Source organism: Camelus ferus, chromosome 12 (assembly GCF_009834535.1).
Source record: "Camelus ferus isolate YT-003-E chromosome 12, BCGSAC_Cfer_1.0, whole genome shotgun sequence".
Lineage (NCBI taxonomy): Eukaryota > Metazoa > Chordata > Mammalia > Artiodactyla > Camelidae > Camelus > Camelus ferus.
The window spans coordinates 4,815,359-4,840,781 of NC_045707.1; the positions used below are offsets into that span (position 1 = coordinate 4,815,359).

At 56.7% G+C, this 25,423-nt stretch overlaps 1 protein-coding gene across 1 annotated transcript in view; it reads left to right on the plus strand.

Annotated features, from left to right (window-relative positions):
* The first annotated feature begins 2,791 nt into the window (after positions 1-2,791).
* CACNA1I (calcium voltage-gated channel subunit alpha1 I) overlaps positions 2,792-25,423 on the plus strand; it is a 107,183-nt gene continuing 84,551 nt past the window's right edge. Inside the window, 2 exon segments of the mRNA XM_032492291.1 lie at positions 2,792-2,939; positions 12,926-13,182. Coding sequence (XP_032348182.1) covers positions 12,950-13,182 — 233 coding nt within the window. The 5' untranslated portion in view covers positions 2,792-2,939; positions 12,926-12,949.

Consider the following 25,423-nt stretch of genomic DNA (forward strand, 5'->3'; position numbering starts at 1 on the left):
CCCAGCTTCCTTTAGTCCCAGCTTGCTTGTCCCCATTGACAGATGCTCCCTACCCTTCCAGCCACTAGAAATGCTAGAAAGTTCTCCTAGGGGATGGAGGTGAGTCTGGGCTTCTCTGCCCAGCAGCTGCTGGAGTCAGGAGTGGGGGCCCAACATGGGTTGGGCTTTGTCTCTGGGGGCGGGGATAGGGAACCTGGCCCAGCTGTCAGGTGGGTGCACTAGGGGATTCCAGGCCGGGGCCCATCTCACCTTCATCCTGGCAGGAGCTTGGCAGGCCCCTGCTCCCAGGGCCTGGCGGGGCCTAATGAGTGTGTGCGGCGGCTGCAGCCTTCTGCAAATACCAGGCACAATATAAATAGCAATAATGAATAAATGAAGCTCCTGCAGCCAGTGAGGGCCTCCAGGAGGGACTGCCGCAGCCTTGCTTCTTGTGGAGACCTGGAGTTGCAATCCCATCCCCCAGCAGGTTTGACGGTCACTCCTCATCAACACTTCTTCCATGACCTCTCCATGTCCCCAGAGCCCATCCCTCTGCTGAGCGGTGGGGTGGGCAGAAGAGGGAAGGAGTGGACAACAGGCTTTAGTTGAAGCATAAAGCAGGTTGGACATAAAGCAGGACTTCCTGCCGGTGTGGATGCTTCAAGGAGGCTGGGGAGAGGGTGTTAGTCCTGCCGGGACAGGGAAGGGACTAGGGTCATAGAGGGGGGCAAATTTCTCCTTAAATCTGAAAAAGAACTTTAGATGATCAGAGATGCCCAGAGAGCAAAGGAGCTGCCCCAGGAGGTGGTGGGATCTTCGTCACCCCAGGTATGCAAGATGCGGCTGGGCAGTTGCGTGGGAGGCTGTAACTGAAAAGACCCATTCCTGAGAACTCACCATCTGGTGGCTTCTCAGGGTCCTAACCAGCCTTTGAACTTAATGAAAATGTTGCCAGACGAGAATGGAGAGAAAGCGAGCAGTACTTGGCATCTTCTCCCTGCCTTGCTGCCTGTTCCCTTTCACTGTCCCAGGCCTGGGGATGTCCAGCTGGGCACTCAGCCGGTCAGGGCACTGGGAGCCTACTTGTGCCACCTTATTTCTACCTCCTTGCCTTTGCATATGTCCTTTCTCCCTCCTAGATGCCATTTCTCCACCCACCTCCTCTCTTATTTCAGTCCTACAAGCCTTCGAGGCCCAGTGTAAGCCTCTGGCCTTTGATGGGGCCTTCCCTGAGACTCCTGATCTGAAGCCCACTCTGCTCTGAAATAAATCTGTCCCACCCGTGGACACCTTCTGGCCTGCTCCATCCATGCCTCTGAGACCTTGCATAGCCTGGTGTGTGCTCATGTGACCTTGTACTGTGGTCTGGTGACAAAGATTTGCCTTGTCTCCCTGGACAGATTAAAAGATGAGTATTTGTTGAGCACCTACTATGTGCTAGGCATGGTGCTAAGCCCTTTTTAAACTGTTCTCATTCTGCAAAGCGTGAACTTTTATCCCCATTTCACAGATGTGGAACCTGAGGCTCAGAGACTTCATGGGGCTTGCCCAAGGCTCTCAGTCAGGAAGTGGCTGAGCTGGGATCAGATCTGAGGGTATCTTCCTCCAAAGCTCTGCCCATCTGCCAGACCAAGTAGTCCCAGGGCAGGCCTCAGTATCGCTTTCCTTCACAGCCCTAGCCCAGCAGGGTGCCCCTCACATTCTTCAAGGAGATGAGGTGGGGGTGGAGAGCTGAGATGAGGTTTCTGACCTCGCAGGCTCCTGTGACCCAGGGGAAGTGGAGAGGCTGGGGTATTTGCAGTTGGAAAAAGAGGCATCTGTTCCACCTGGAGGCTCTCTTGGACGCCTTCCTGGAGGAGGAAGCTTTTCTGTCAAGCCTTTAGGCTGGGAAGAAGCAGAGTATGGATGAGAAATGGGGAGGTTGTCTGGGCTGTGGAGTGACCTTTGGAGCTGAGTTCCAGCCGGGATCCACCGTGTAAGAGCTGATGGTCTTAGATGGGCAGCCCCTCACTGGGGCAGTGAAGGCCTCCCTCCCGCCTTCTCACAGCATCTCAGGGAAAATCCGGAGTATAATTTGGCCAACCAGGCACCTGGGACTTGGGGGTGGTCAGTAATGGGGTCCCTCCCTTTTTATGCATGACGCAGCCCCCATGTTGAGGGGGTAGGACACTCCCCCAGGCACGACCCGGGATTTAAAGGAGGTGGCCACAAGGCTGGAGGCTTCCTGCCCTCTGGGGAGAGGTGGGGGCTCACCGGCCGCCGCCGTCAGTCTGTCTGTCGCCTCCACGCCTCCCCCCTACAGCGTCCCGCGCCTGCAGCTTTCCCCGAAAACATTTGGTGTCAGTATAAGGACGGCTCTGCCTCGCACGCGGCGCGGCTCGGTCTCGCCGCCGCCGCACGTCCCCGCACCGCCGGGCGCTCAGGCTCCTCCGCAGCCCCCGCCGCGCGCAGACCCCGCGCCTCGAGCCCCGGGCCGGAGGCGCGAGCCCAGCCGAACCGCGCGAGGGACGCGGCCCCGACCCCGCGCCCCCGCCCCGGGCCGCCGCCCGCGCGGCTCCTCTCCGGGCACTTGCCCGCCGCTCGGTCCCCGCAGTGCCCCCGCCCCCGGCCCCGGCCCCGGCCCCGGAGCGCCGCGCTCCCGCCCGCCTGCCCGCCGCCCGCCGCGCGCTCCAACTCCGGCTCCGTCCGCGGCTCGTCCGCGCCGCCGGCTTCTCGCCGCCCGCCGGAGCCGCGCCGACACTCCCGCCAGCCGGCCGCCTCCTCCCGCCATGGCCCGGGCCCCAGGGCCCGCCGCCCACCGCCCGCCGCCCCTCGCGCCCCAGGGGCTCAGCTGATCCTGATTTGGCGGGGGGCGGCTGGCGGGGCTGCGGGTCCCCCTCAGTTTCCGGGTTCGGAGGGACGCGTCGGCCCGGCGGTTCTAACCTGAACGACCCCCGCTGCCCGGCCAAGTCCATGCCAAGGTAGGTGGGGGTGGGGTGGGGGGAAGGGGAAGGAAGGGAGGGCTCCGCTTCGATGCCAATTTCTTGGCGAGTCGGATTCTTTCTTTATTGAGGCGTTTATTTATTTATTTCTGGGGACAGGTCCCCCCACCCGCTCGTGCCCATCAGGTCGGACCCCCATCCCATGCCTTCGGGGTAGGTGCCCTGGGAGGAAGGACGGGAAACTTTGACCGGTCCCTTCTCTAAGGCCACGAAAGTTCTCTCGGTGCCAATGCTGAAGCCGGCTGAGCCAGCGCTGCAGAAATTTATTCAACAAGTCAGGCTGCCGGCCGGGGGCCCAGGCTGTCTGTCTGTCCCGCTGCCCCTCCGCTGCTGCGGCTGTGCGGCCAGCGGGACCAGAGCTGGTGTCAGTGTCCAGGGGGCTGAGCTGGGGGTGTTGGCGGAGGGACAGCGGCAGCAGGGAGACTGAATGGGGGAATCCCAGGCAGCGTTTAACTTTCCTCGAGGCCGTGGTGGGAGCCGGCCCCCTCCCTGGTCAGCACCCAGGGGGTCCCCAAGGCCTCCCTGTGTGAAGCCAGGCGGGGTCGGAGCTGGGACTCTCGGGGGTAAAAGGAATCCTCAGCACGTTGGGGCTGGTTATATAATGAGTATTTATGATGACTGGGTTTTAATTGTACGCTGGGTGGTGTGTGGGGGGATGTGGGGGGCAAGAGGCCTTGGCAGGGGGTGAGAAGGCCTCTGGGGGGAGGTCATGCTGCCTGGGGGAGGGGGCGCTTGGATGGGCCCAGGCTGAGGCGGCAGTCAGCTGCTCTGCTTCTGTCTTTCTTTCCCTTCAGGGTCCTGGGGGCTCCTGAGCGTTGGATGAGATTGGCATCTGGGGAGAACCCTGAGCTGTATTCCAGCCGTGGGAGTCTGTGTTTTGGGGCCAGGTGTGTGCGTGTGTGTCCCTATTAGTGTGTGTGTGTGTGTGTGTGTGAAAGAGAGAGGAAGCTTGCTTGCGTCTGTGCCGTGCAGTGTGATGGGGTCTGACAGGCCACGTGAGGAGTGTCCTGAGGGCTGGGGTGCTCAGGTTGCCCTGTGCAGGGAGCCAGTCTGTCCTGCTGTCTCTCACTGCCTGGGGGATTTACCCAGCAGATAGCGGCACTGTCTGGGGCTAGGATGCTGTGCCGATGAAGCCGTGGGTCCGTGGTCTAGGCCCCATGGGAAAGGGGCTGGCTGAGGAGTTCCGCCCTGCTTCCCCACGGTCTCAACCCTCAGGCCTGGCCCATGCCCCTCTTGGATCCATGTCACCCCTCAGCCCAAAGGACTGGCTTTGGAAACTGTTGTCCACCCTTTAGAACAAACTTTCTGTTCAGGCTCCAGTACCTGGGCCTGGGATGGGGACTGGGCAGGAAGTCTGGAGACCTCCCTGTCTCCTTGCCACCTCTACCGTCCATGCTGAGACCAGAGGCAGGGGATCCAGTGGGTGACAGGGCAGGTGGCACTGAGCAGGACTGATTCTGGGGCTGCAGTCTCGGAGAGGAAGAGGAAAAGAGGAGAACATATGGGGGTGTTGCTGAGCTGGCTGACACTAAACTCACCCTCCCTCCCAACACGCACCCCGGGCCAGGTCACCACGCCATGACTGCTGCACTCCCTTCCTGGCTGCTCAGAGCTGCCCAGGCCTGTCTCTGGAGCACCTGAGGGATAACTTGGGGGAGGGGCTACCAGCCTGCCTGAAGGTCCCTCCCAGTTCCTTTGACCAAGGTTCTCCACCCCCTTCCCCTCACCCCATTCCAGGCGCTTCTGAGAGGGCATCTCCTAGGCCCACCAGGGGGCACCAAGCAGCAGTTTCCAAGTCCCTGTGCCCTGGCTCCCCTTGACCTTGGGTGGGGAGGTGGGAGCGGAGAAGCCCTCCTCTCCCACTCTCTGTCGTTGGCTCCGTACAGACAGCTTGCGCCTCGTGAGCTTGCAGCCAAGCTGGAAGCAGTTGCAGAGACTGGCTTGACTGCAGCCTCCCTGTGGTCCTGGACCCAGAGTCACATCCTGAACCCGCCAGGGGGTCGCCTCCGACTCTCCTCCTGTTGTCCCGCTCCACTGCTCTCTCTACCACCCTCACCCTGTGCCCCTAGTGGGGCTCCCCAGGGCCTCAGCGCCCCCACCCAGGAAAGTCTGTTTGTGGGCATCGCTCTGTCCCTCCCCCACCCTCAAGAGGCTCCCACCCCCAGCAGCTTCTGAATGCTTTCCAAGGTAACAAAACAGGCTCTTGCGGGGCTCCTTGATTTGCGGCTGTCTCCCCCTCAGCTGCTCTGTTCTCTGGGTTCCCAGCCCCGGTTCAGGGTGCTCGAAAACTATGGCTGGAAAGAGAGGCTGGTGGGCTGGGTGGGGGCTGCAGGGAGACCCTGTGGGCTGCATAGGGAGCAACGCCCTCCTCCCCTCTCCTCCACCTCCTCTTCTCTCCTGGCTCCCAGCTTCCTTTCTTGTCCTCCCTCCCTCTTGCTCCTTTCTGACCCCTTCCTTCCCTCTTGTTCTTTTCTGCAGAATGTTTTCTTCCCGCACGTTACCAAGATGTGCTTTTGCCTTGTGTCCTCAACCCCTGTGCTTCTAGGAGTCCTCCCGCTGGGCTGGGAGCTCTCAGACAGCCCAGGGAGCCAGGTGCATGGTCTGTGAGTCCATGCTCCGTCATCTGTGGTCTGCGGGTCTCTGCGAACGTGTGAGTGTGGGTCTTTGAGTCTGTAGGTCCATGGGTGCGTGGATCTGCAGATCTGTAGGTGTCTGTGAGCCTGTGAGTTTGTGGATGCAGGATCCTTGGGTCTGTAGGTTCGTGGGTCTGTGGATCCTGATATCCAGGAAGGTGTGGGCCGAATCTCTCCCCCTCATGGCTGCCATCTAAGGAGGGAAGAAAACAGATCTGATTTCCTTCTCTCTTTCTCTCCTACATTTATTAAGCACCTATTTTGTGCCAAGCCCCGTTCTGGTCACTGGGGGACATAGCCATGAAGAGAAGGGAACAGACAAAGCCTGCCTTCTTGGAGCTTCTGTGCCCCTGGGAGGGGCCTGGGGCATCCCCCATGCCAGGTGCCAGGTGGGCACACAGCCATAAGGCCTGATTTCCTTGTGTGCTCTCAGAAAGGAAAACCAGGGCTATGTTTGATACAGGGTGGAGAGGGTACAAATCATGGAAGGCTCTGAAAGCACTAGGTGTTTGGATGCCCTTGGAGCGAGTGCTGGGCTCCTAGGGCTCCTTGAGCAGGAGAGGATGAGAGGGAAATGGTTTCTCCAGGGTGGAGATCATCATCTTTCGGGGCTGAGGTCAGCACTGACCTGGCCCTGCCTTGCAGACCTTCTCCCTTTGTCTGGGAGGCCCTCCTGCTGCCAGCTCCCCCTTTCCTGCGCTCTTGCCAGGGCGGTCTCACTGACGATGCTTTTTGAGAAGAGCATCAGGGTTTTCCCTTTTCTCACCTCTGACCACCGGCCCTGAGGAGCCGCCAGGACTGCGTTCCACTTGCTGTTGGTCCAGGACTCAGGCCTCTTCCCTGGGTCACCCAGCTTTTGTCCCGGCCGGGAGAACATGAGCCGCCCAGGATGACAGGCATGGCCCCGAGGGGCAAGGCACTCAGCATCACGGGAGCAGCAGCTTCTCGTAAAACTGGGATAATAACTTCCACCTTACAGGATTTTTGTGAGGCTTAGAAATGTCTGCACAGTGCCTGACATGGGGCCTGGTGCAGTGAGGCTGTTTTTCTTCCATTAAGGTTCTTTCCCAATCGTTTTCCCCATTTGCCTTCCCTTTTGTGAGTCAGAGAAAGCAGCGTGTTCTGCGTTTGATACAAGAGGAAATGAGGCTTGGGGAGAGGATGCGATGCAGAGAGGGAGGAGCTGGGACTTGAACCCGGGCCCTGAGACTCCGGAGCCAGTGCTCTTTCTGCCAGAATGTCTCCCTTCCATCAGGGGCCACATTCATCCTGATCTGTTAGCTGAGGACCCAAGGCCCTAGTTACTGCAGAGTGAGTGAAAGATGATCAGCAGAGTCACCTGCTGGGAAGCGCTCAAACACACAGCCTCACTTGCTGGTACTTGTCATAAGGCCGGGAGCTGACAAGCAAATGGCAATGCCTAGTGACGACAGGACAGGTACTGGGGGTGGAGAGTGGGCTGCAACCCTCTGACGGCAGCCCAGCCTGGGCAGCCCTTTAACTGGTGACCTGGATTTGGACCTCCCAGATCCAAATCCCAGCTCTTTGACTGAGTAGCTCTTGGCCTGGGGAAAATCCCTTAACCTCTCTGTGCCTCAGTTTCTTCACCTTTACGTTGGAGAGAGCAAAAGTGCTTACTTCATTCGGTAGGATGAGGTGCCCAGCACGTAGTAAGTGCTCAACAAATAATGTTGGCTATGATTCTTGTTCACCGTCATCGGAGGGGTTGCTGATCCAGTACGTTGCACACTGCAAAGCTGGGAGGGCTAGCTGTTGATTTTGGTGACAGAACCAAGGTGACTGCAATAGGTGGGCAGGCTTGACTGGTCAAACCAGAGCAAGTTTTGTGTCAAGTCCTTCACTTAGAGGCCAGATTTTAGCCATTCCTCTTTAGGCTAGAGGAGCCTTGACTTGGCTGCAACTCCTCCGAAGATGATCTGAGGAGACCAGTGGACCACATGCCCCATAGTTGCTACAGTAACTGGGTTGCCAGCTAGGCTCTGGGGCTCCCAGGCTGCATCAACAGAGTTCTCTCTCTGCCCCTGCAGAATCAGGCAGGGACCTGTCTGCTCTACTCTGAGTGACTTGGTGCAAACCTCGTCCAGCCCTTGCAGAGGGAAGTAGAAAAACTCGAGTGTGATTGGGGAGAGGTCCCAAGGAACAGATGATCTGGAAATCCTCACCAAAGGAATAGATGAGGGAGCTGTTGACAAGAGGCCTGGGGCAGATAGGCTTGGGGGTGGGCAGGCCACTGTCACACATCTGCAGGGCTGTCATGCGGAAGAGGGAGCGACAGGGGGTTCCAGGGGCTCTGAGATGCCGGCTGGAAGATTCTGGGAGACAGGTTTCCGGCAGCCTCATAAAGATTTTTCTACAGGCCACCAGATGCAGGCTCTGTATTGGTGGGTGTATGTGTGTGTGTGTGTGTGTGTGTGTGAGTGGGTGTTGTGTGTGTGTGATAATGAGTGTATGAAGTGTGTGAGTGCATGTCTGTGTGAGTAAATGTTTTTTGCGTCTGTGTGTGTCATTGTGTGTCTGCGTGTGGGTTTGTGTATATCTGTGAGTGTGACAGTGTGTGAGATGTAGTTCTCTGCTACTGGATATTGTGTGAATGTCTGATTGTACGTATGTGTCTCTGTGTGTGATTGTGTTTGTGAGTGTGCGTGTGTGCAGCTGTCATTTTTGTGCTGGTGAATGCGTGTGGTGATGAATTAGGCCACTTCAGGGGTCCCATTCTTTTCCCTTTGCAAAGATCTGGAGCCCATAGGGTCTAAAATCAGACACTGTGTTTCTGGGCCACCTAAGTTTCAGGGTTCTGGAATTCCGTGGCTGATGGCACTGACAAGCATGGGAGACCATCGCGGGCTTATTGTGCACTGTTCCCGGGTCTGATGGTGTGGTCAGGGGCTTGTGAGTGTTACCCCAGTTCATCCTCCCAGCAGCCTTGCTGCAGAGCAGCCGTCACCCTCATTTTATCGACAGGGTATCCGAGGTCCCTGCCAGGCTGAGTCGTGTTGCTAAGGCGGGTTGGTGTCAGAGCCAGACTCCGACACAGGTCTCGGCTTACAGTGCCAGTGTCCTGAAACACACACTCTAGAGTCTAAGGGAACTGTCATTAATATCTTGGGCCTCTAACAGGCTGGGTGATTCTAAGGTATTCTGATTCTGAGATTCCTGGATTCTAGAATTCCCAGAATGAGTTTGTTGTTTGTTCTTCAAGCGGTGACATTAGCTGATGTGTGGTTGTTGACAAAGGGGTAAACAAGTTGCTTGCCCATGTTCACACACACACACACACACACACACACACACACACACACACGGCCTGGAGTGACCAGGCCAGGCCTCAGGTCTTTCTCCACCAGGACTCTGAGCTCTGCAGATACAAGGCTCCCCAACAGCACACTCTGAAGGCTGTGGAGTGCCAGCTGGGAGACTCCGGGCGGCAGGTTTCCCCATAGACTTGGGAAGACTTGGAGGATTTCTGCTCATACTTGGGGGGGTCTTGGCTGGACCAGTGGCTCTATCTGCACTGCCTGCTGACTCGGCTGGGAGGGAAGGACTTGTTCCAGGGCACCTTCCCCTGTCCCAGGGTGGTGCCTGAGATGGTTCAGTGCTTGGGCTCAGGGGTGGCTGACCTGGACTGGGACCTTTACTCTGCCCTCTGCTAGTTGGCGACCTTGGGCACTGCTGGACTTCCCGGTCCCCAGTCTCCTCCTCCACAAAGTAGGAATGAGCACGGACTGTAGATCATGGAACTGTGTGGGAGTCAACATAAACACTGACTGGCACAGGGTCAGACTCAGTCAGAGCCTCTGTAATGCTGTGATGATGGTGGTGATGGTGATGGCGGTGGTGGTCATGATGGTGTTGGTGTCGGTTGTTGTTGGTGATGGTGGTGGTCGGTGATGATGGTGGTTATGGTGGTGCTGGTGATGGTGGTGGTGACGGTGGTGATAACAAATAGGGCTGGGGTGGCAGCCCCTGGGGATGGCACAACCGGCCCCATGCATGCTTGGACATTCACTTTCATGGGTCCTAGGGAGCCTTTCCATCCACATCACATTGCCTCTTCACAGGGGCTTGCAGAGGCAGGTAGGAGGAGGGCTGAGCTTTACAGAGAACTGAGGCTTCAAGGGGGCAGTGGAGTCAGGACTGGGGGATATGTTCTAGACACAGTGGGGTCCTGCTCCTGCCCCTGTTCGTGGAGGCCAGTCCAGTTACGGCATCCCCGCCTGGGGGGCCACCCTCGGAGCGCCTGGAGGGAGGAGGCTCCAGCTGTGGGGGCAGCTCAGACTCTGGGACCAGATGAACCTGAGTTTGAATCCACCAATGCTGCCACCTAAAGCAAGTCCTCTCGTCTCTCTGAGGCTCCATCTGCAGACAAGTTGGAGCCCAGGGGGCCCAGCTGCCTTCTCTCCAAGAGCTTTCAGCCATGGGTGGACAGGAGGTGGGCTGCAGGCACAGAGCAGAGGGAATTGGGGATGGGGAGCAGGTCAGAGGGAGGTGGTCTGGGTGGGCACTGGGGAGTGAGCTGGTGGCCTTGGCAGTCATGGTCTCTAAGAGCCCCACAGTGTGGGGGAAAGGTGTGAGAACAAAGGAGAGCAGCACAGTGTGACAGCATTAAACAGGGCCAAGTGAGGCGAAGGGAAAGTCAACACAAAGCGGACGGAGCTGAGCGCGAGGAGAGGAGGTGGCTGTGTGTGGTCCCTGAGGCCTTGGCAGCACTGTCCACCCATGCAGTTGCAGTTTTCGCCGTGCTGGGCGGGGTGGCATCAGGGCCGATGCAAGGCCAGGCTCTTGCCTCTAAAATATATCCAAATCCACTCCCTTCTTTTTCATCTCCACCAGCATCCCAGGCCAGCCCAGCCCATCTTCCCGGTCTCCCTCTGGCCCTCCCTGCTCCACTCCTGTCCCTCTACCCACTCCCCCTTCAGCTTATAGAGGGATGGCTTAGAAACACAGACCAGAACACACCACTCCCTGCATCAAAACCCTTCTGTGGCTTCCTGTTGCACCTGGAATAAAACCCGAGCTCCTTCCTTGGGCTAACGACAGGCCCTGCCAAACTCTCCAATTTTGCCTCCTGTGCAGCCACACTGGCCTCATTTCTGTTCCTTACATGTACCGAGTGTTTGCACATGCTGTTCCTGGTACCTGGAGATTCTCATCGTTTTTATCTTAAATGTCTTTCTTTATAGAGGGCAAGGTGGGTTCTCTCTACTCCCACCTTTCTCCCTTGTTTATTTACTTCCCAACACTTTTTATTTATTCAACAAATATTTATTGAGCACCTGGTGTGTTCCAGGCACTGTTCCAGGTGCTGGGGGACATAGCAGTGAATGAGACAGACCACAGTCCCTGCTCTCTTACAGCCTTCTTTCAGGTCAGGAGACAGACACTAAATCATAAATATATAAATACATAAATTCTACATTATGCTTGGTGATGATAAAAGCTGTGGAAATCCAGAGAGAAAAATTAATTGACCCATGTGCCTCCCTCCTTTTCTGGAGTGTCGGCTGAATGAGGGCTGGTGCCAAGTCTAATTAATCACCAGAAGAACCCCAGATCGTGCACAGTGCCTGCACATAGTAGGTGCTCAGGAAATGAGCCACATTGTTGGCCAGATTAATGAATTGTCAGGGCCTGGGAGAACGGGGGATGGGAGTTATGGGGAGCGTGCTCCAGGGAGAGGAGACAGTATAAGCAGAGGCCTGGAGGAGGCAGCTGGCACTCTGGGACCTGAAGAGGTCTGGTTTGGCAGGAGTGAGGGGCCAGGGCAGGGAGTGGCAGACTCTGAGGCTGGTACGGTGGTGAGCAGACCTACAGCCACCCCGGGGAGGATGTTTTTCCGCCCAGTGGTTAACACGTGGCGGTTCGAGGTGCCTGGGAGCTTATGTAAGGCCCATGGCTGTTTTTCTGGAACCGAGAGCAAAGCCTTGAGCTCAAGAGAAAACTCTGCCTCGCTGACCAGCCGGGCGAAGTGGCAGGAGGTGCCAGCTCCCGCCTGTTGCCTCCAGGGGCCAGAGAAGTGTCCAAACGTATCAGCTCCAGGCAGCTCAGCCCATAGCTCAGAAGTCACGGGCAGCAGCTGGGTGGGTGCCAGGGATTTGAGCCTCATCTCTGGCTCCCACTGCCCAGTCTGGCACTACTGGGGTGCCAGGGCCCAGGAGACCCCGGTGGGTGAGGGTGCAGGGATCGGTAGACTCTTGGGTGAGGTGGTGAGGGGCAGGCCCTGAGGAGTAGGACTGGCTGTGGAGGGGGTTGAGCGACCACGGTCAGTCATCCCCGAGTCAGAATGGCTGGCGCGGGCTTCTGACCCTAGACATGCCCTAGTTCAGTGTGTAGCCTTGGCAGCCTCCTCTCTTCTCAGTTTCCCCATCTGCTAAATGGGCATAATAATGCTTCTGGGGTTGTAATGAGCATTAGATGAGACGAGGATGTGGAAGTATCTCTGAGTTGAACTCAGGACCAGCTACATGATTTGCAGGGCCCAGTGCAAAGTGAGAATGTGGGCCTCTTGATCAAAAAGTACTAAGAATTTCAAGTTGGTGACCGCAGAGCACTAAACCAAGCACAGGGCCCTTCTGAGTACAGGGCCGTGGGCGGTTGCCCAGGCGACACACCCAGGAAGCCAGGCCCGATGGAGTTCTGTCTCTGCTGTTCCCTGGCTGTGTGTCCATCCTGTCCCTTCTCTGAGCCATCCGTTTCTCCAACTGTAAAGCAAAAAGATTGATGTGTGTTAGGTCCCTGGGTTCTCAGCTTTGTGAAGCAGTGAGTAGGGGAGGGGGTCCCTGGGTTCAACTGTAGGCCTTGGCTCAGGTCTCACTTCCTCAGGGAAGCCTGCCCTGATTCCCTCCTGGCTTGCCCAGGTCCTCTGGTATCTGGTCCCACAGTACCTCAATCTCTCCTTTGTAACACATGTCATCCTGGCAGTAATGTCTGTTACAATAACTTTCACGTTTTTCCTGCAAATTTTCTTTACCTTCACACAGTAAACAGTTAACTCTAGTCTCATTAAAAAACAAAAAGTAACAACAACAATTAATATCACAGCTACATTCTAAGAAGGTTTTATTCTCCCCACTTTTCATCTCTCCAAACTGAGGCTCAGCAAGGTTACCAGACTTGCCCCAAGACCACCAACCTAGAAGTGGATTCCAGCTCGGTTGCATCACCTCTTTCCTAGTCATCACGGCCAGAGTGAGGGTGAGGGGCCCGGGGGCTGGAGCTGGGCTGTCTGAGCCGTGCTCCCTTATCGGGGGAGGCGGGTCGGGGCCTGGATGCCAGGCCTGCCCCCACCAAGTGCTGCCTCTTTTTCTTCCGCAGGGCTCCCTGCTTAGCGCAGAAGACATGGCTGAGAGCTCCCCGCCGCCCTCCTCACCTGCTGCAGCCCCGGCAGCTGAGCCAGGAGTCACGGAGCAGCCAGGGCCCCAGAGCCCCCCTCCTTCCCCTCCAGGCCCTGAGGAGCCCCTGGATGGAGTCGATCCAGACGTCCCTCACCCGGATCTGGCGCCTGTTGCCTTCTTCTGCCTGCGACAGACCACCAGCCCGCGGAACTGGTGCATCAAGATGGTGTGTAACCCATATCCTTTGTGCGGCCTGTGTTGGTCTGGGCCCTGCCCAGGGCCCGGCTGTTCTCTCGGGGCCTTGTCTGCCACACCTTCCTCTGGTCAGGAGGTCCGAGGCCTGGTGGCCGTGAGCCAGCTCAGGTAGTGGGTCCGGGGAGACCTCCAGCCATGGGGCTCGGACTGCTGAGGACCTGGTGTCCTGCTGATGTGAATGTTCTGGAAGTTGCTGATGACTATGGGGGTCATGCAGCACCTGGCTGGTTCAGGAAGTCCTCAAGTGTGAGCCCCAGGCCTGTGCCCGGACTGTAGATGCAGAGTTGAGTCAGACCCTGGCCTGTGGACAAGCTCGTAGTGACTGATGGTGACCACAGGGGTGATGAGAGCCTGATGGGGAACTTGTGGGCACAGACCCGGGGGAAGGGAGCTGACCCCAGCCTGCAAGGCGAGGTTCCACCCACCTCTTACTCTCTCTGTTGTGCCTCCGACTGGGGCTGGAAGGCGGCAGGGAGCAGCCTCCTCACAGATTCACAGATCTTCCTGCCTCCACGTCTGCCTCTGGTTGGCTTGCGTCAAGCCCCTTCTCCATTTCCCATTGCCCCGAGATCCTGCCTCATTTCTCTTGCTCTGCTTCCCCTGTGCTCTTCCAGGCCTCAGGGCCTTCTCAGTTGCTCTTCCCTTTGAAATCCTTTCCCTTTCCTGGCCACATCCTTTGTTCTATCCTTCAAGTCACATCTTAAGTGTCACCTCCTCAGGGCAGCCCTCTGTGATTCCTCCTCATCGTCTCCATTTGTTGTCACTATCTAGTGTGGGATTCTGAATCTAACATTTCCCTCCTTCAGGGTGCTGTCAGGTGACCAGGACACAGACTGAGCCTGTCTTGCTCACTGTGGGACCCCAGCACAGTGGCTGGTGCACCGTGGATGCTCCCTCAGTGTTCCCTGGGGGCATATCAGTGGTGTCTTTGCAGGGTCTCCAATAATGACTGGAGCAGAGGCTCATTCATGGGATACGCAGGCGGGGCTTTAGGGTGTGGGGGGCTGCCTTTGATCAGGTGCTGGGGCTCCAGGATTCTTCCCTGGCCAGAAACCTCCCTCCCCCTACTCCTCCCTGGGAGGGGGCAGTGTTTAACCTGGGGCTCCACAGTGGGGGCACGGTTGGCACTTTGAGTGTAACGTTGTTTTGTGGTCTGTGCTATCTGGCACATTACAGGATGTTTGGTGCCTAAATATTGGTAGGTAGTGGCCCTCAGTCACTGTGACAGCCAAAAATGACCCTTCACATTTGCAGATGTTGCAGGATTTTGCTCCCCCTCAAGACCCCAAAGGCACGGTGGACATGTCAGCATCAGGGTCAGGCCAGCAGGCCCGGGGTGACGGGGAGGGGCAGGGGGGCAGGGCTGTGTGGGAGCTCTGTCCCAGACAGATGTCCTGAGCACGAGTGTCCCTGCTGCAGAGGGGCCCTGGCTCAGAGCCAGCTGCCCCTTGAAGCTTGGTGCTCCCTGACTCAGTTGCTCACCCAGCACAGAGGTAGGCCCTGAGTCACCGCCTGACTCACTGGAGAGCCAGAGGGCTGCTGGGACCGTCCCTGAGCTGGTGAGCCAGGCTGGGAATAGTGGGCACACCCACATGTCAGCACCACTCCCTGCCTGGCCCAGGCTGTGAGTGTGCCCTGGCAGCGGGCTTTCCGCTGGGGGGGCTCTGGGTCTGAAACGTCAAGGGATCAGTTGTGCTGTTTGACTCATGAGTAGGTGATGTATAGAAAGCACTGGGGACCTGAGGGAGACAGATCCACGGGCTGGTTCTGCCTTTTATTTGCTGTGTGACCATAAGCCAGTTTCTCAGCCTCTCTGAGTCCCAGTTTTCGCACCTGTCACATGAGGATGATGTTACCCATTTCACAGGATAGCACTGAAGACCACAGCAGTGCATAATACACACGTGAAAATGGATCTTTGTAGATTAGAGAAACTGCATATGTGTGGTTATCACTTTAAAAAAATATTTATTTTTGTTTTGTTTTAGGGGGAGAGGTAATTAGGCTTATTTATTTGGTTATTTATTTTAATGGAGGTACTGGGGACTGAACCCAGGGCCTTGCGCATGCTAAGCATGTGCTCCACCCCGGAGCTGTACCCTCCCTACTGTGATCATCACTCTTACTACCCGAGTCCAAAAGGTGAACAGGGCCCTCACATATAGCTGATGAAACCCTGCTCATGGTAGATTCGATAAGACATTGGGCACCAAGTCTTTTAGATAGAACATAATGCCTTCAGAGGACATTGTTTCTGGGGAAAATCAGATTCAATCTCTGTTATTTAGGTAAATTTGTGCCAGTTATGCTGCTAGTAGCCATGCCCTCATCTGTGCAGTCATTGCTAACCGATCATAGCACCCTCCAGCAGGGCATTCTGGCAGCATGACTAATTAGGTGGAAACCTATTTTCCACCCTAGATTAGACTTTGAGAACCTTTCTTAGGAGCGTAACCAGCTGCATGCGGGAGAAGGGCCAGTGGTGGGTTGTGCTCGCTCTGGTTTCCCTTCCCTGAGCCTTAGTTTTCTCATCTCTACAATGGGATAATTAAAGATGATAAGAGATGATTCCTGCAAAGCACCCAGCTGTGTGCCCAGCACAGAAGAGGGTTCAGGGCTGATAACAGCAAGAGCTGGCACTTACTGTGCCCAGAATGCTTTACCTGCATTATTACCTTTTAACCCTTATAACCACCCCAAGAGGTAGGTGCTGTCAGAGCCCCATTTTACGCAGGAGGAAAGTGAGGCTCAGAGAGGTTGAGTAACTTTTTCCAGGTTGTGCAGCCAGGATATGGTAAAGCTGGCATGAAAACCTCAATTTCTCTGAATCCCCAGGCTCAGCTTTTACCCAGGACACAGCTGCCACCTGCGGAGCCTGGAGACACCAGCTCTCCACACTCCACCAGAGCAGGGAGGTTTGCTTCTCAGTTCCAGGTGGCTGGATAAAGGTCTTCCTGGGTTCCAGCATGTACGTTCGTCAGGCACCTCACTGCATCCTGCCAGGGGCCACCCCCTTGAGGACTTTGCAGCCCCCTTCCCTCCCGGCATGCTCCTGGCTGCTGCCTCCCCCGCGCCAGCCAGCGCTGAGCCAGCGCTTCTGCTGCGGTGCGAACCAGCCATGCATGGTGGGAAGCCAGTCGGCTGTGAAGGCTGCCTCTCTGCTGGGCAGGGGGAGGGTGCCTGCCTGAGCTGGGAGGCAGGAGACGCCAGTTGCCAGTGACCTTGGACAAGTCACTTCCCCTCCTTGCCCTCAGTCTCCCTGTCTGTAGGATGGGGAGAGCTGGGCAGTGAGGTCAGGAAGCGGCTGCCTGGGGCGCCCATTCCCCTGCTGCCCTTGTCAGGAAGCATCTCAGTGGTGTCCGCAGGGACTGGGCGCTGCGCTCCTTGTGGGCAGGCTCACACTCTGTGCCTTCGTGGCTGTGGTCCTGGTTCTCATCTGCCCCCCTGTCCCACTTCTGCTTGCTTCTGGCCCCCTGCCTGGCTCTGCCTTCTGCTGCTAGGGCTGGGGTCTGTGGGTGCTCGTGCTTCGAAGTCCGCCTGGCTGAGACCCCCGCCTTGTGGACCCTCTGACCTGGGTTCTCACTGGGCAGGAAGAGGGCAGAGCCCACCGTCTCATCGTAGCCCTGCGGTTCCAAGCCTTGTGCTGTTCACTGTGAGGGTTCAGTGTGTTTGCTGAGGGAGTGAACGGGCTTTCATTCATCCATCCTGCGCTCACCCACTTATGAGATCATTCGGCAAGCCTTTACCGAATGCGCACCGTGTACCAGGCACGTGCAAGGGAAGGTCACTCTGGCTCCCTTGGAGAGATGGCAGCCTGAAGACCATCAGGAGAGCGGACCTGTGGGATGGTGGCAAGGGATGATGGTGGCCCAGGGTGCTGGTGGGGCCTGGAGAGGAGGGTCCGAGTGGAGGGGTGGCTGCTTTCGGGTTGGTGTTGGAAGGACTCAGAGGTGACTCTAGGGACTGTGGCCTGGTTGAGCGTGAATGATAGCCTGCTCCTGGCTTCTTGGCTGAGAGGCCTTTGTCTTTGCTGAGGTTCTGTTTGCTCATCTGCAAAATGGAAGCCTCAGCGACTCCTAGTTGGGAATGTGGGAATGTCAGAGGGTCCAGTGAGAATTCTAGGGCAAGCACTGACCAGGCAAACTGTGAAGTGCCGAGTGGCAGCACCGGGGCTGATGATGGCACTGGCAGGGGGCCACCTGAGGTGGCTTGGGTGCCCTGGTTCAGAACAAGGGTCCGGAAGGCCAGCAGGCAGCTGAGCCCCACGTCTTTGGTGATGGTCTGAGGAGCCTGTGGGCCGGGCTGCCAGGGAGAGGGGAGGAATGTGCTAATTCCTGGGGGGGTGGGGCTGCCTGGAGGCTGGGGAGTGAGAGGGGAGACAACCTGGCAAGCCCTAACTGTGGGGAGGAGAAACGGGGCTGTCACCAGCAAGAAGACCCCTCTCCCGGCACCCTCCTGCCCCTGCTCTGGTCATTTAGTCCGTCCCCCTGCCTCTGGCGGGCTACCTGTCAGTCGTGCTGTGCCAGACGGGGCCTTGGGCCACCCAATCAGGGCGCTGAGGGCTCTTGACACTTGGGAAGTCCTCCTTCTGACCTCCGCCCTCCCTGCCCTGAGCCTGGCCCCTGTGTCTGGGCCACCCGGAAATCTGGGCTGTGCTCTTCCGCCTCTTCCTGTCCAAACAGGTGGCTCCTGGGCTCACCCCTCCCGCCTCACTGGCAGCTGGCGTCACCCTCCCTGCCTCCCCTACACCATGGAGAGAGCACCCGGCCGGGAGCCCAGAGCTGTGTGCCCTCCGGTGAGGGCCTCTCCCCGGACCCACTCTCCTCCCCACTCACCTTCGTCCTCGGGGCCCTGGGGCTCCTGGTGTGGAAGCAGTTTGTCGTCTGTCAAATGTGTTCCCTCCTTCCCTGCCTTCTTTCATTTGTTTGCTTATTCATTCCTCACTCAAAAGCCTTCAGTGACTCTCTGTCACCCCCGGAGTGACAGATTCCGGGCCTTCCATGATCCACAGTTTGGCCTCCAGCCGCCTTCCTGCTATTCCTCTCCGTGTGCTCTATTCTGAAGCCCAAACAAGCCGCTGGTGTTTCCTGAACCCTCTGTTTCCCTGCCTGTCTGCCCTGCGATGCCCTCTGCCCCATCCCCACGGTGCCACATCCTGCCGGCCACACCAGCCCCAGCTTCCCAGCCACCACCTGCAGGAAGTTTTCCTGGATCTCAGCTTTTTCCGCTCTAGACCCCCTCAGCCCTCTGTCAGCCCTTCCCTAGCCTAGAAGCTTCCTCCTGCCTCAGGGAATTGTTTGTTCCTTGCCCTTTCCCCTCCACCGGGTGTGAGGCCCCAGACTGCCTGGCCTGTGGCTCTCACTTTACTGTGTCTCCAACACCCAGGCCTGGCACAGATAGGCTTATTCATCACTTTCCGGTTTACAAAGTACTTTCCAGCTCGCCATGACCTCTCAGATTCTCTCAGCCCTCCCGTGCAGTGGCAGGGCCTGGAGAGTGCTAACTCCCCATTCTACAGCTGGGGAGACTGAGGCCAGGGGAGGGAGCATGACTTGCTTGAGGTCACATGTTGAGCACTTGGCAGAGCCAGGGCAGACTGGAACCTGGGGCTCCAGACTCTCAGGCCACGGTCTGCTCGTGGCTGGAGAAGGGGTTCTTTTGGGGAGGGTCCCCTCCTCCTTAGGCCCTGGCCCAATGGGAAGGCCCAGATGGACGATAAGTGTTGCTGGAAGAAGCAACACATGTCTGGGAAATTGTCCGTTTCCCTCCATCTGGTGTAGGGAAGGTTGTTTTTCTCAGAAGTAAAAGTCAGCATCAAGCTGTGCTCTGGGGATGCTTATCATGGCCAGAGTGGATGGGACATTCTCACTGGTCAGCAGGTTGGACTGGACAGCCAGTCAGAGGAGCCTAGCTGGGCCGGGGAGAGCCTGACCCGTGGTCAACCTCAGGTACTGTCACCTGGAGATTTCTATATAAAGAGAGCTACATATGCAGAAGCTGCCCCTGACCCAGCCCAGGAGCATTGGTGAAGCCTACCTGGAGGAGGAGGCATTTGGCCTGGGTCTTGCTGCATGAGTAGGAGTTTTCCAGGAGAACAGTTGAGGGTGGTGTTTCAGGCAGAGGGACTAGTGTAGAGAACAGTGAGGAATTTAGTGTGGCTGGAACAGTGTGAGGCAGGGGCTGGATAGCAGGGCATGAAATGCCAGGTTAGAGGTTGTTCTTGATTTTGTGGGCCCTGGGGAGCCATTGAAGGGTGTCCAGCAGGGATAGGACGTGGGAACTTCATTTATTAGAGTGGTCGTTGCTAGAGCAGAATGGAGGATGCTTGAGGGAAAGAGACTAAGTTCTGGAGACCAAGCAGGAGGCTCCTGTAATGGATATTGATTGGTTGATTCGCTCGTTCATTCATTCATTCAGCAAGTGTTTACTGAAGCCCAGCTTCAATAGTGTTGGACACTGTTCTTGACTTGGGTGGGGACGTGGTGTACAAGACCTGGACACCGAGTCCCCAACCTGATGGGGGAGGCAGAGCCACAGCCGAATCGTACTCCAGTGAAGAAGAATGGGGTAAGGACTGGGCAGAGGGACCTTCAGGGGGCCGTGGGCACCAGGAGGATGGAGTGGTCAGCCTGTCCTGCCCGGGGATGCTGCAGGAGTCAGGAGGGACTTTGAAGGGGGTGAAGTAGAGAAAGGGGGAATGGCACCCCAGTCGAGGAAACAGCCTGGTCCAAGGCGCTGAGCCAAGCTGGGGTCACCGGGGTTGCAGATAGGCTGGAATGGGGGCTGGGAGGGGACAGGAGTGGGAAGGATATTCAGGACCCAGATTCTGGAAGGCTGTGCCAGAGAGGGCACTGGCGTTCACCCAAAACCCCAAGCGCTGGGTGCATTTCTTTGTCCCAGCAGCTCAGCCGGATCTTGAGATTTGCCCGCTTGACAGTCGAGGCCCAGAGAGGCGAAGTGCTCGCTAGGCCACCCAGCCTGGCGGTGGCTGCGTGGGGCTTGGGGTGGGGGCCCGGGCCTGAGCAGCCAGCCCTGTGGAGCCTGTGAGTCCAGACAGGAGGTCTCGTTGTAACTGATAAAGAGCAGACGGATTAGAAAGAGGGCTAGCTGGCTAATGAGGAGTCAGCCTCCTCCTGGGACATTTAAAACATGATTGGATTTTTACTCCTCCATCCTGCTTGTGCTCCGGCTCCGGCTTCGTGTCAGAAGCCAACTTTGACCTGTCGCCTCCCTCAGACCGCCTCACAGTCCTGTTGGGAGACAAATGGCCCGATTTGTTTCCCTTGGAGAAAAATCAATATGTCTTTTTAATCAGCCAGGATGTCTTCCTGCGCATGTCCCTCCAGATCTCCTATGGGGCTGCCTTCCACATTTCCATCCCCATCTGTCCTGTGGAGCCATGCTCTGCTCTCCCGTCTCTCTCTTCTCTCCCCAAGTTCTAACCCTGACGCTGGCGATTACTGCTGTGTGATGCTGAGCAAACAACTTGACCTCTCTGGGCGCCACTTGCCATCTGGCTGAGCTACGTGAGAAAGTGGGAGGAGGCTCAGCCAACTGTGAAGTGCTGTAGGAATGTGGGGGTTTGGGGGGCTGGGCTTGGGGGAGAGGCTGCACCCACGTGCAAGCTTTGTGAGCTCAGGGAGGTCACTCCTCTTCTAAAATTGGTGGGAGAAAGTTGAGCTGTATCAGTGATTTCGGTTGGGAGTGATCTTGCCCCCAGGGGACATTTGGTGGTGTCCAGAGATGCTTTTGGCTGTCACAGCTTGGGGAGGGTGTGCTACTGGTTTCCGGTGGGTAAAGTTCAAATGTCCTACAATGCACAGGACAGCCTCCCACAACAGAATCATCAGCTCTCAATGTCAGTAGTGTTGCGGCTCAGAAATGTTGGCCAAGGTGGTCTCTGAGAGCCCCTGAGGATCTGAAAGTGTGGGAAAATCACGAAGCCAAGGGTCTTGTGGGGCGGAGGGCTGAGACTGAGAGTGGGAATCACTGAAAGAGGAGTCAAGGATGGTGCTGAGTCCCAACCTGAAGGGATTCCTGAAGTCACATAGACCTGGCTTTGAATCCTGGAGCTGCCATTTACTAGAGTCACATGCCCAACCACCTTCCCATGTACCCACCCACCCATCTCCCCACCCACCTTTCTTCACTTCATCCATTCATCCATCCATCTGCCCACCAACCCACTCATCCATCTATCCATCCATCCATCTATCCATCTATCCATCCATCTGTCCACCCACCAACCCACTCATCCATCTGTCCATCTGTTCACCTTTTCATCTCTTCACCCGTTTATCTGCCCACCCACCCACCTAATCCACCCAATCCTTACATCCATGCATTCATCCACCCACATTCCCAACGGCCTGCTTATTCAATCATCCATTGGCCCAACTACCCAAAGGCCCCACCCCACCCTCCTTCCTACCTGTCAACTCATTCACTCTCCATCAATTCACTTGTTTGGCAAATGCTTATTGATCCGCCTGCCACCCGCTGAACGCCCAGCTAAACCCTGTGTTGGGCGCCATCACTCTCTCCTTGTACTACTTACAAGGCCTTTTGTACCTGGCTTTTTCTCATCCTCTGCTAGACTGTGAGCTCTGTGAAGACAGGCTCCATATTCCATTAATGCCTGTCTCTTCTTTAGGCCTGGACCCTCAGCCCCGCACATAGCAGGTGTGCTGCAAAGCTTTCAATGAAGTGCATCCTAGTAAACAAGGTTGAAGGCGGAGATTGTGTGGACAGAGATGAGGCCAGCCAAGAGCCCTTACACAAAGGACTGCCAAGCCAAGGAATTTGGGAATTCTCTGGAAGGCAGTGGGGAGCCAAGGGGGACTTTTGGTTTTAGAGGAGCCCTCGGGCTGCTGCATGGAGGATGTATCAGAGGAGGCAAGGCTGGAGCAGGGGGCTGTTCAGTTACTCAGGAGTGAGTGGGTGCGTCCTGCCTTGGGCAGCGGCGGTGCAGAGGAGAGGGTGGAGAGGAGAGATTTAGGCGGCGCAATGGACAGGTCTCTGAGATGGACATGGGGATGAGAGGGAGGGAAGCTCTGGAGGGTTCTAGTCTGGACAACTGGCAGCATTGGTGGTGGTTGGGGGCATTATTCTTGGGGGCGTGAAGTGCAGGGGAGAATTTGGCAGTCTGCGGAGAGTATGACCTATCCCATTTTGGGCCTGATGAATTTGAGGTTCCTGGAGACATCCCAGGGCAGTGTCTAGGAGGCCAGTTCAGCAGTGAGTGAGCCTGTGGCTGGGACAGACTCAGGACCTGGTCAGCCCAGGGACGGTCATCGAGGTTGTGGCAGTGGGTGTGGGGTCACGGAATGGAGAAGGGAGATCAGGGGGCTGGGGACCTGAGAAGGGCCAGCATTTAAGAGGTGGAGTCTGCAAAGTAGGAAGGGGACCTGCCCGGGGGCTTGTGGTGTCCCCGCCACCCAGGAGGAGAGCATTTCTAGAACAACGTTCGTGAACTTGGATGGGGACAAGTTGCATGTTTGTTTTCACTGACCTCTGACCGAAATGCAGCATTTCTTTCTATTATGAATGGAGGCAATGAAGCACGGTGGGATTCCTGGCTGTTCCCGTGACTGTCACCAGTAGCGGTCATGGAGATCTGTGCTGCATCTCGGCCGTTGTAGAGCTCTCCGAGTGTCATTGCCACTCATCCCCGCTTCCTCGTCACACAGAATCGGACCCGCCCCTGGCTCTGGTTATTCATTGTGTTGATAACGAAGCACATATAGTTCTCCATGACAAATTTGTGATTTTAAAAAATATTTTGACAACTATTTCAACATAACTGGCTTCTTTCCTTTCTAATGGTAAGCATTCTTCAAAGAATGTATGCACTTAAGAACATTCTTCTGAGAAAGGGCTCGTGCGCTTCCCCAGAGACCACAGAGACCCTTAAGAGCCGCTGTTGCAGGAAGAGGGGGTGGGCCGTGTCCAGCGTTGCTGCCTTGGGGGCACAGAGGACGCTGTGCACGCATGTTAGCATATGTGGTGTGCAGGTGCACGCGGGGCTGCGGGGCTCAGGGGAATGCACACGTGAACATGTGCAGTGTGTGGTCAGGGCGGGCGGGGACATGTGTGGTGGGGTACAGGCCCCCAGGAGGCCAAGGGAGAGTGTCATCACCCTCCATCCAGCCCTCACCCTCTCCATCTGTCTCCACTGAGTGTTTGGTGGTGGTTTCTGGAGGGCAGAGACCATGTCGTCTTCATTCAGGGTTCCCAGAGGCCCTGTGGGCCAGACAGAGGGGGACATCAGTGAGGAGGTGCTGAATAAATGGATAGTGAGTGATGGATGTTAAAAAGGAGAGGAGAGGGGAGTTCAGGGTGGGAAGGGAGACTGGGAATCCCTCCAGCAAAAAAATCCCTCCTTAGCAACTTGATGCCTCCAAGTGACAGGGACCTCATTCCCTCATAAGCTGCTGCTCCAGGTGGGCACAGAGAGGGACAGATATGCTCTGCCTTTGGAGAGCACAGCCTGGTTGGAGATGACAGGTTGGGACAGACCACACTGTTGTAAGGGGGACGTCCGAGGTTCAGTGAGGGCCAGGGAGGTGTCCACACCCTCTGCCTTGGATTCCAGGAGGCTGCCTTGCAGGCACACCTTCTTTGTAGGTGGGCTCCTGAGGCTGGGTCAGCCCACAGACAGTGGGACCCTGACCCCCTGGGGCTTTCCCTGCCCTTCTCTTCAGCAGTGGCTGAAGCATGGCGTCTGGAGGGTCTCCTGGGCTGGAGCTTCTGTCTTGTAGACTGTCCACCCCAGGTTTTCTTCCAAGCTGGCAGCCCCAGTTCCCTCGCCATCGCCTGCCCCATTCCCACTGTCTGCACTGGGCACGGAGGCCTGCTGGGCATCTGAGAATCAGAGACTTTGGCCAAATTCAATGAGTTCTCAAATTAAGGGGACTTAAAGAAGTGGGGTTGGGGGCAGGGACAAGGAAGAAAGGGAGAGCTCACTCTTTCTAAGGGATCTCAACCCACCGAGGCTCCATAGTTTATAGCCAGAACCAATCAGCTCGGGCAGGGCTGTGTGTCATGTGGGGAGCTTCCTGTCGCTAGAGGCATGTAAGTGGAGACAGGCCTAGGACTCTCTGCCCAGCAGGTCTGTTCACTTTGTGGAACAATTTTCTGTCTCAGCGCAACTACTGTGTCCGCTTGGGCAAGTTCTGCTGTCTCTGGACCTCCATTTTCATATCTATAAAGTGGATGTAATGTCTCCAGGCCTGTCTCCAAGGGCTCCTGTTGTGGGCTTGGACAGAACAAATCTTTAAACAAACTGAAGACGGGATGGTGTGAGGTTCGGATCTCGGCTCTGCCCCTTGCTGTGGCCTGGGGCAAGTCTGTAAAACAGAGATGACACCTCCTCCTCCGCAGGGTTGTGGTGAAGGTCCCTGTGGGGGTCCATGACAGCCGGAGCCCCAGCAGGTGCCTGTGTTTTTTAACGGTTGCATTTTCTTTGTCCTTAGAGCAGTTGCTCGTTACCATTTTGTGTTACACTTTTTATTGGGGTAAAACGGGCATGCGGTAGAGCTCACATGTCTTAATGTGCAGCTCAAGGCATTTTTCCACATAAACACTCCTGTGACCCCACTCAGGCCAAGAAGAACATAACATCTCCAGCCCCCGGAAGCTCCCTGGTGCCCCCTGCAATGGGCACTCCCCCAGAGTTAGCGCAGTTCTGACCTCCAGCACTGTCGGTCCACTTTGCCTGGGTTTTCACTTCGTATAATTAGATTCGGATGCTCTTTGCTTTCTGGCATCTCCCTCCTGTTACCCAGAGTTGTGCCTGGCAGCTCCGTCCATGCTGCTGCAGTAGTTTGTTCTTTTTCATCACAGGGTATCCCATCGAAGGGACGTACCGCAGTGTTGACATTCTGGACTGGATGGTTCTCTGTGGAGGGGCCGTTTTGTGCGTTGTAGGATATTGAGCAGCGTCCCTGGTCTCCACCCACCACATGCCAGGAGTGTCCCTCAAACCCCAGTTGTGACAACCAAAACTGTCTCCAGGCTGGCCACATGTTCCCTGGGGGCCAAAATCGTCCCCAGTTGAAATCTGCGCCCAACTCACTCTCCTGCTGTTGGGTTGGGACTCTTGAGCTTTCCCTAGGTTGACACTGTTAAGAATATCGTGTGCCTTTTTGTGGACTTATGTCGGCATTTCTCTGGGGTATGGACTCAGGGGTGGCACTGCTGGACCCTAGTGTGGGCCTATGTT